This window comes from Phlebotomus papatasi, chromosome 1 (assembly GCF_024763615.1).
Source record: "Phlebotomus papatasi isolate M1 chromosome 1, Ppap_2.1, whole genome shotgun sequence".
Lineage (NCBI taxonomy): Eukaryota > Metazoa > Arthropoda > Insecta > Diptera > Psychodidae > Phlebotomus > Phlebotomus papatasi.
In genome coordinates, this window is record NC_077222.1 from 90,781,185 (window position 1) to 90,791,021 (window position 9,837).

The 9,837-nt window shown below is 34.2% G+C and overlaps 3 protein-coding genes across 6 annotated transcripts in view; all 3 read left to right on the forward strand.

The window, feature by feature from the left end:
• The window catches only part of LOC129809694 (cdc42 homolog), a 155,826-nt gene that overhangs the window by 102,666 nt on the left and 43,323 nt on the right, over positions 1–9,837 (forward strand). The gene's annotated exons all lie outside the window — the stretch shown is intronic.
• LOC129809664 (cryptochrome-1) overlaps positions 1–9,837 on the forward strand; it is an 18,767-nt gene continuing 8,930 nt past the window's right edge. The window contains exons 1-4 of one of the 2 annotated variants that reach the window (XM_055859686.1): positions 1–375; positions 5,380–6,481; positions 6,542–6,825; positions 6,895–7,229. In XM_055859686.1, coding sequence (XP_055715661.1) covers positions 6,672–6,825; positions 6,895–7,229 — 489 coding nt within the window. In that variant the 5' untranslated portion in view covers positions 1–375; positions 5,380–6,481; positions 6,542–6,671. Of the gene's footprint in view, positions 376–5,379; positions 6,482–6,541; positions 6,826–6,894; positions 7,230–9,837 lie in introns of those variants that run through there. The other variant, XM_055859687.1, reaches the window with a different exon arrangement.
• On the forward strand, positions 5,406–6,407 carry LOC129809455 (45 kDa calcium-binding protein). The gene has a single exon (XM_055859283.1). The coding sequence runs from the start codon at positions 5,406–5,408 to the stop codon at positions 6,405–6,407; it is 1,002 nt and encodes a 333-aa protein (XP_055715258.1).

Below are 9,837 nucleotides of genomic sequence, written 5' to 3' on the forward strand. Positions count from 1 at the left end.
GGATTCATTCGGTGACTGTGTGTGTCACCGTGGGGGCCAACTCTCGCTCGTGGAATTCTTTGTGAAAGTCAAAACCGATAAAAGAGAGTGAATGGCTTTGGTATTTCATATTGCAAAAAATCGTGTCAGTCGCATTTGCAGAAAGTATCCCACTGGACAGTCTCGTCCAACAGGAAGTTTTTTGGTGTCTCTGAAAGTTATTCTAAAGTGTTCTAAAGGGAAAATCCCACGGAAAAGAATGGTTTTGAAACATTAAAGACACTTTCCAGGAAGTTTCGATTGAACCAGGAGAAAGAACGATGGCAAGGAGGAGAAGTCAAATGCTGTCAATTGGTTTAGTGGAGTGTGAGAACAAAATCGATTACAGACTGTAGGGTAAGGTGAAAAGGGATGAATTCCACGTGAAATAATCAAAAAAAAAATTTCCATTAAAATTTACCACAAAATTTGATTGTGATTTAATTATTTGAAGAATTTAATCATAAAACGCAATATTCGGATATAAATCAGATAAAAGTGTAATTAAATTTCGGATGAGCCACTTTTCAGTTTAAATTGCATCGAGATCAATATCTGCCAACTACTATAGAGAACAAGAACATCAATTAAAGTTTCGGGAACAAAATATATTGCCTTCAAGTTGAATTTTAATTAAATTCAAGAAACTTGAACTCCAAAATTATCGGGAAACCATATATACACGTAACTTTTCCGCAGCTTTAATCTTGAGAAATTTCTAAATTTTATGAGTGAGAAGTTTGTTGAAATTTATGTTGAAGATGCTTAAAACTACTCCGAATTAAATGAATTATTCACCAATGCAGGTACTCGAGGAACTCGAGCAAACAATAAATACGTCTTTGCTGAAAAATAAATGATAAGATTGAATAATTTTCGTGCACTGAAAATAATATATTGTCTGAATTAAAACGCATTAAAAATACTATTATAATAATATTAATAAATCTGAGTTAAATATAAAAAACAGGATATTAAACTTGATCGAAAATTATTGTATGATTTCTTTATTTATTATACATCCTTTTTTAATAGTCAAAAAAATTCTATTGGTAATTTAAGTACGTGATGGTATTTATTTAAAAATTATTATGAATGTATTAAACTCAATTAATTAAATTTAATATTGGCTTTCATGTTTTATGAATTAAAAAAAAAGTGATTTTTCCTAGATTTAAAAAGTTCCAAGAATTGATGAAATAAATTTTGTGGATAATGCCCTAGACACTCTCGCGACTCAAGCCGAGAGACGACTTAAGGCGGTTTTCAGAGTAGAGGTTTAGCCCAGTTTCCGAAGGTCTGAAAATCCCAAATAATAATCAATTTTATTCCTTTTCAAAATCTAATAGATCATTTACCTAAGGACCTTAGTCATTGAAAATTTTCGGAAAAATGGACTGATAAGGAATTGGAGAAGTTAAGCGATATGGCTAAGCCTTAGGTCTGAAGCCCGTATAACGTAATTATTATTAGTCGTATCGAGACACTCTATTTAGTATTACAATGTAATCATTACAATGTGCCTCGTGTTGGAAGAATCTGCGGATCGTAGATTACCACCCAGTAACCCCTTCCTCGTAGTGAATGATTCTTCCATGCTCCTGAAGTTTTTATTTGGGGAAAGGCGTACCATTTTTATTACGTTATATTACAGTGAAAATATCTTTCTAGACATTCAGTTGCTTTCACCGAGCGGGACTCGAACTCACGCTGTGAGAGTCAAGTCAGAGATCTCACCGCCCAAGAGCCAACGGTCTTGCCAATTGCGCCACTGAGATCCCCGGCTCAACGTAATTATAATCAAAAATAGCCAAAAAAAGCCTTTGAAAAACAACTTTAAAATCGCTTTTCTCGTTCAGATAGAGTGAACTCTATTTATAAGAGGTGTAGAGCAATAAATTTCCTATGAATATATGTCGAGCTCAGAATGAAAAATGAACATATCCTATGCTTTAACCATAGGATATATTTATTTTTCATGTCCTCTAGGTTTTTTTTTTCAAATATACGGAAGCCCGTAATGCAGCAAATCAAAATGTGATAATATCCCATGTCTGATACTATTTGCTCCAGGATTTTTAAGAATGGTCACAAAATTAAGGTAAAGGACCCTATGTCGACCACTTAAGGAGGTGTTTTGTGAAAAACTTATGAAAAAACAGTTATAATTTGTCTTTCTAGATAGGGTTTTTATCTAAAACTATAGAATAGATCCTTATCTATCTTATGGTGAACTTCATTTAGACATAATATAATTTTAAATTACAAAAAATTAAACTGTTTTATAAATGCGATGTGTTCCTCTACTCGACCACTCTGATATCAGAGTGCCTTTACTCGACCGCCTGGGGTTCCTCTACTCGACCACCCATTTTTTCTAAGAAATTAAATAAAACACAAAACTATAAAGTCATGCATTTAACTTTGGCTTTCTAACACTTCATGAATAACGCTTAAAATTAAGTCAATCATTAATATAAAATAGGAAAACTCAGTTTTATGAATTTATTCAGAAGTAGTAAAACATTTAACTGAAAAAGCTCTACTTCCTATGATTCGTCGACAGGTCGAATTGAGGAACATTATATTTGAAATGCACTTTCAATTTTAAGACCTTAAATTTAATGTTTAACTTAATCGTAGAACTAAAATTTTTGCACAGAATAAAGATAAAGTCCTCAACTTGCGATTAGACTCAAAATTTGAATTCTCAAGTAATCTATAAGAATAATAATTGAAATAATTCCTTAAGAAAACAATTAAGAATATCAATAAGAATGCTATAAATTGATGAAAAATTGCGAATTTTTATTTAAGAAATACTTTTAACACTTCGTAAAAGTGCTTTTTTCAGTGTTCTATGGTCAATTTCTGTGATATTTTCACTGATTTGTATTAATTATGAAATAACTGATCCTATGATGTTAAACTATTTGCCAAATATTATTGCAAATGTAAATAATTTGAACAAATATTTCGTCTGGTCGACCTGAGGAACCTAGGGTGGTCGAATAGAGAGGCGGTCGAATAGAGGATACTTTACCTTACCTTATAGAAAACGAATCGATAAATGTATTTCCTTAGAAAAGAGAAGAAAATGACTTTCACAGAGTCGTAGAGCGGTAAATTTCCTATAAAACTGCGCTAATTAGAAATTTCGGAGGTGCTCGGGTAGCTTGTAGAAAAAATAAAATATCCGTTTTGTGACTTTTTGCCCCAGTCTCCCCTACATAAAAAGTCTATTATTGATGCTTTACCGATCAGACTTAGAATTTTAAGACCTTTCAAATAAACCCATATTCGACGAAATCGGTTAAAAAATAAGCTTTCTAGAGTGCTTTAACCTAACCTTTTACTTTAAATAATTAAAAATGGCAGTTTTTTCGGTGAAAGGTGTCTATGGACGAAATGTTCACCCTGTTCATCTAAATCATTTAATCCAATTTTGAGATAAGCCACACAGTAAAAAAAGATCACGATGATAATCGTTGTTTTGCTGTTTTACCACGATTATTCTTGTAAATTTACACAAATATGTTTTCAAACAAAACGTGTAATCTGAAAATGTGTAATTCAAATTTTATGTAATGTAATGCAATGTATTATATCAACTGCAAATGATTACACAGTTGTGTACATTTTCTTACATATTTCGTGTAAAATTACACAGTTTTCAGACAAAATATGCACAGTAAAAAATTGTGTGAGAAATAAAGTTGTGTATGGGAAAATTTGTGTGAGAAGTGTCAAAATTTCATTGTTTACTATTGCAATTTTTTCTAAGATTTTAGTCATTTTTTGCATTTTCAACTGTCTAGGGTAAGTGTGCCTAATTTCGGCATAGTTGCATGCAAGCGCCAAAGTCTCAAGTTTGAAATGTAATATCCTAAATAGAAATTGATTTTTTTTATTCCTTCTTCTTCTGAAAGAGTGTTGCTTAGAACCTTGTAGACAGTTTATCGTCTTTATTTACTCTAAAATCATTCTTAATACATTTTAAAATGAATAAAAATGTAGACATAGCTTTGGTGCCCTATTTCGGCCACTTTCATTCTCATCGTTCCTTGCCCTTCAGGAATTCTTACAATGCCTTTTTCACGTCATCTTGTTTGTCGAAATTACATTTTTTGTTATTCTTTTGCATTGTATAATCTCAAGAGTATGTAAAAACTAAAAATTCATGGAAATTCGAGGAACAAAAAAGGTGGCCGAAATTGCAAGCTGGCCGGAATTTGCCCTAATTGCCTTCTGGAATCATTTATTGGATTCTTAAAATATGCCTTAGTCGTAAAAAAAATGAGGAATAATTATGTAACAACAGAAAACAGGGGAAACATCACGTAAATTAGAAAAATTGACGATGCAACTCTTGGCCATTTGCTTAACCCTTTAACGACGAGACAGTTTTCGCGGACAGAAAATCAGCAATAAAAATGAAACCAATGAACAAAACCAGTAAGAGGTCTTATATCTGGCCTTCGAAAAGCCAACAGAGTCTGATTTGGGCTCTATGAACGATAGGGACAAAAATAGCCCAAAAATTTAAGTAATTTTTCTGACAATACTAATGAATGATAATTTTCAGTCTAATGAAAAATATTATGTTTCAGTATTGCAGTTTCTTTTCCCAAAAAGGTTTTGCTTAAAAAAATTGGAAGTATAAAAAATATTTAAAATTAATTTTCATTATGAGAATTTAAAAATTCGTAATTTTTGAGCTTAAAAATTTACTATAGAGCAAATAGCTGGAGACTTCCAAAAAATACCCTAGATTCCCTCAACCTTCTACTTTGCAATTATGTACAAACATAAGAAAAAAATAACTTTAGGTAGTCAGGAAAAATTATTTTCTTTATGGGACACCGGTGTTCCAATCGTCCTTAAAGGGTTAATCTAGTCCAATAGACGTTTTATCGTTAGTGATTGGAAACTAAATATTTTATATCACGGAAATTTAGTAATTATTGATTCAACTAAATATTTCTCTCTCTAATTATATTATTGACACATTCGATGCCACGTAAAATGTTTAGTGGTTTAATTTAAAATGAATAAAACTAAATAAATGTTTGATGAACATTAAACTTTGGAAAATCCTAGAAAAAAAGCTAAATATTGTATTCACTAAATTTGAACTTTATAATATGATTTGTATTGTAATTTCTCTTTTACGATATACCCATTTATTTGATTTATATTCAGGGATGTTGCATTTATATTGGAAACAAATCATTTTATATAAGAATTTATAGACATATTCCATATTTCCTGAAGTTAATTGCATTTTAAATGCAATATGAACACTCATAAATCTATGAATAAAATTGAATAAAAATTGCATTTGCTGCGAAACTCTTGCAGGACTTTTGTGTGTATCCAGAGCAATCATGGGGATACTGAGAATGCTGCGACGGTGTCGAATGCCCCGATGGTCAGCAATTCTTGTACCCTTCATTTTCTATGCAATCTTTATCATTGTGGTGCTCAATCTTTCCTTCCCACTTCGGAAGCGTCCCGAAGATACAACTCCAGATTACTTGTCGACTGTTGGCAAGTCTCCAGAGACTGTGATTCTCGCCAGTGCTGATACAGATGGCACAAATCTCCTGAGGTCCACTTTTCGCAAGGCTGATTTGGATTCAGATGGCTTTCTGAATATTCAGGAGCTAGCAAAATTTATCAATGGACGAGTTAGAGAACATATCCAGGCTGCTGTTAGGGCTAATCCTTTTGCATTTGCTGAGATTGATGTATCCCCGAGAGATGGGTTAGTGACATGGGAGGAATATCATGCACATTTCCTGAAAGATCATGGACTAGATGAGGACTACATAGGTTCACACAGTGAGCAAAAGCATGTGGGATTGGACAGGAAGACCAAAGAGACCATAATGAGAGATAAAGCACTGTGGCTAGAGGCTGCAAGGACAGATCCTTTCAGTCTAACTTTGGATGAATTCCTGGCATTTCGCCATCCAGAATCCAGTGCTGCAAATTTATTGAGCCTCGTGGATGATTTGCTACGACAATTTGATCTCGATGGTGATGATATCCTCACAATGGAGGAATTTAGTTCGAATCCTGACGATGAGGAGGATGCCAAAGTGGCCAATTCAGCGTCTCACCGAAAAAGTGTGACGGAGAAAAAGGAAGAATTCCGGAGATTGATCGACAAGAACAACGATGGGAAAGCAGATCGCGGAGAATTGCTATCATACATCGATCCTCGACATCCTCGGCATTCCCTTCAGGAAGCTGCCACCCTTTTCAGTCTCGCAGATGCCAATCGTGATGCTAAATTGTCCATTGAGGAAGTTCTGGCCCAAGCTGGTGTTTTTCTCGCATCGAAGATGATCAACACCGCTGAGAATTTCCATGAGGACTTCTGAGGGAACTCTCGGAGCCTCTCTCTCAAGAATTTCCGTCCCATTTTTCAGCTCATTTGACTTCTCAAGAATTTATGGTAAACCACTCAATTTATTTTACAAATTTCTCTGCTATTTCAACAAACATTGTCTATCAGTGTAGGAATTCTTGCACATTTTTGGCGGGAGATTCGCGCACATGAAAACCTGGCATACATTTGGGCGTCTAAGCACTTTAACAGCTTCAATAATCCAAGCACTTGAATCAGTTGCAATTAGACCGGAATCATGGGAAGACCGCGAATCTTATGGTTCCGACATGGATTGCGTTTTCACGACAATCCCGCGCTTCTTGATGCCATTCAACCGTTCCAAGAAGAGGAGGAGAACAACAAAGGAATACAACTCCTTCCCATCTTCATTTTCGATGGTGAAACTGCGGGTAATTATCCCCATCATCCGCTTAATTTCCTTCTCACGTGTCATTAAACGTGCTTTTCCACTTTCATAGGAACATCACTCGTGGGTTACAATAGAATGGCTTTTTTATTGCAATCCCTCTCGGATCTCGACGAGGGTTTTAGGAAGCTCGGTGGAAGACTTCTTTTGTTCAAAGGGGACCCCAGTAGCATCTTCAGGAAGCTTCATGAGGAACTGGGAATCGCAATGATAAGCTTCGAGCAGGATTGTGAGCCCATTTGGAAGGATCGAGATCAGAAAGTGGCCAAAATGTGCCAGGATTTGGGGATAATATGCAATGAGAGAGTCTCCCATACACTCTGGACGCCTCAGGATGTCATTCAAGCCAACGGTGGAGTCCCTCCACTTACCTTCAAAATGTTTATGGTGAGCTTTTGATTTTTTTTTTACCTTTGATATTGAGAATGCAATTGAATAGGAAATAGGCGGTAGACAAGGGGCTGACAACTGTGCTCCTCACGGTTCATTCAATCGTTGAATTCTTGATCTTTTTTCTGGCAAAATTACGCCGATTTTATGAGACAATAATGATGATCACAAAGTTACTTTAAAGACATCAATCTTTAAGAAATTCAATGTAGATCGCTAATCTCTTGCAAAAATCGACAATTTATCGCTCTTTTTTTTAATTGGCGCCGATCGTCGATCATTCATAAGGATCAATGCCGATCGTCAATTTTTTGTCAAGATCGACACCAATTAGTAATCTTTTCTAAAAATACGCTCGCCGATATTTTGCAAATCTTTGTAATGAACATTGAATAGTAATAAATGCCCATTGATAATTTACTTAACCCTCTAACGGTGTTTTCTTTAATATGCGAAAAAAGTTCTAAAACAATGTTTTCTAGGATAATTATGATCCAATAAAGTCAAAAAAAACATCCATTCTTCATTATCTTTTTTAGTTTAGGCGCTAGGTGAGAAAATATAAAATTTTTTTGAAACTCTTTGCTTCTAAAATTAACATTTTTAGTTTTTTTTCATTTTTTTAAATAAAATATACAAAGTAGAATGAAATTGGAAATGAGTTTTTTTGCATTAATATTTTTTGTTGCTTTTTGTCTGACTTGTCACACAAAACTGGGAATAGCAACAAAACGAAGAGTCAAAATGAGTTCAAACTTTCAAGAGATGATTATAAGACTCTTACCGAGGACAGTATAACACTTTTAAATAAATAAAACCTTTATTGTCGCTGTAAATGTGATTTTTGTGAAGACCGCCTGGAGGCGGTCTTACCCGTTAGTGGGTTAAGTGAAAATTTACGCAGATCACCAATCTCTTTTTAAAGGTCGTTGATCGTCAATCTTCACTGAGAGAAATCTGAAAAAGTTAAAATAACATACCGGAAATGTTTATTTTACCCTGCAGTTTCGATCCGAAATCGGTGTAAATATTATGCTTTTTAGGTGTATTGGGGGTTAAAATTACCCTTTTTCATGTTAATTTTACCCTTAAAAAGGTGTAAAATTAACAATAAAAAATGTTGATATATTTTTACACCTAAAAAGTGTTAAACGTTATGAGGAAAAAAAGTTATTCGCACTCTCGTTTTTTCTCAGTGTTTGTAAAAATCGCTAACAATGGTGAATCTTTAGAAAAATTTTTGCTGATCTGCCGATCTACCGATCTTTAGAGAAGATTGATGCAGATTTAAAACCTTTTGTAAATATTGTAAATATCGACGTTTATCGACAATTCTTGGTATAAAGATCATTTAGCGCAAATATTTGTAAAGATCGACACCAGTGGTAAATCTCCAAACTGATCACTGTCGATCAACCGATCTTTAGTGAAGATCGATTCTGATTTGCAACCTTTCGTAAATATTATAAATAACGACGTTTATCGACAATCTTTTGTTTAAAGGTCGTTGCCCAAGAAGCAAAATAGCTGCCTTATAGAAACAAGTATTAAACAAATCTTTTAGTGCACTTTTAAAAGACTTAAAGTGAGAATTTTCTGTTGAAATAGAAGCTCTTAAGATCCTTAAGAGTGCGCCACTTTACTTATAGTAATCTTAGTGATGGAACCAAGAGCGTTATAAGCAAATAAAAAGATTTTTGGTTCTATAATGTCTTACTTGGGGAATTCTACAAGACTATATTGAGAAAAAATTGTTTCTTGGGTGATCGCCAATATTTTAATGATCGACACCATTGATAAATCTTCAAAACGATCGCTGTCGATCAGCCGATCTTTAGTGAAGTTTGATGCCAATTTACTATCTTTTGTAAATATTGTAAATATCGACACGCTTATCGACAATCTTTTCTATAAAGATTGCTAATTGACAATACTTGTAAAGAGAGACATCAATGGTAAAACTTCAAAAAGATTTTCGCTCATCAGCAGATCTTTAGTGAGGATTGATGCCGATTTACTACCTTTTGTAAAATCTCTTCTTCAAATTCTACAAAAAGATCCTCGCCGATCAGCCGATCGTTAGTAAAGATTAATGCTAAATCATTAATCATTGAGCTCCAATGCCCTAGATACACTTACAAATTAAGCCGACAGATGAGTTAGCGGAAAATGATAGAAATGAAGTTTATCCATTATGTCGAATATAATTACTCTAAGCCTAGCTCCTGGCAAGTTACCTGAAATTTGAAGCCACTTTCTCATATTTCGATATAAATTTATATGGGATTTTTTTGCACTCGCGACCGTTACGCTAAATATTTAAAAAGTGAGAGGTTTTTTCGTAAATATACTAAATTTTTGTTTAAATACATTTTTTCCTCGGAGCAACGTGAGCTGAGTCCGAGATCAATTTAGGGAATTGGCTTCAAATAGCTCCATATAAAAAAGTCAACTTGCCACGGGCTTGCGCTAAGCCATCTCTCGGCTAATTCTCAAGTCTGTCAAGGCCCTAATATTTGTAAAGATCGACACTGATAGTGAATTTTCAAAACGATCGCTGCCGATGAGCTGATCTTCAGTGAAGATTGATTCCGATTTGCAACCT

Bases quoted from the DNA above. Each gene is read 5' to 3' on its own strand.
- LOC129809455 (XM_055859283.1), top strand. From the start codon at position 5,406: ATGGGGATACTGAGAATGCTGCGACGGTGTCGAATGCCCCGATGGTCA.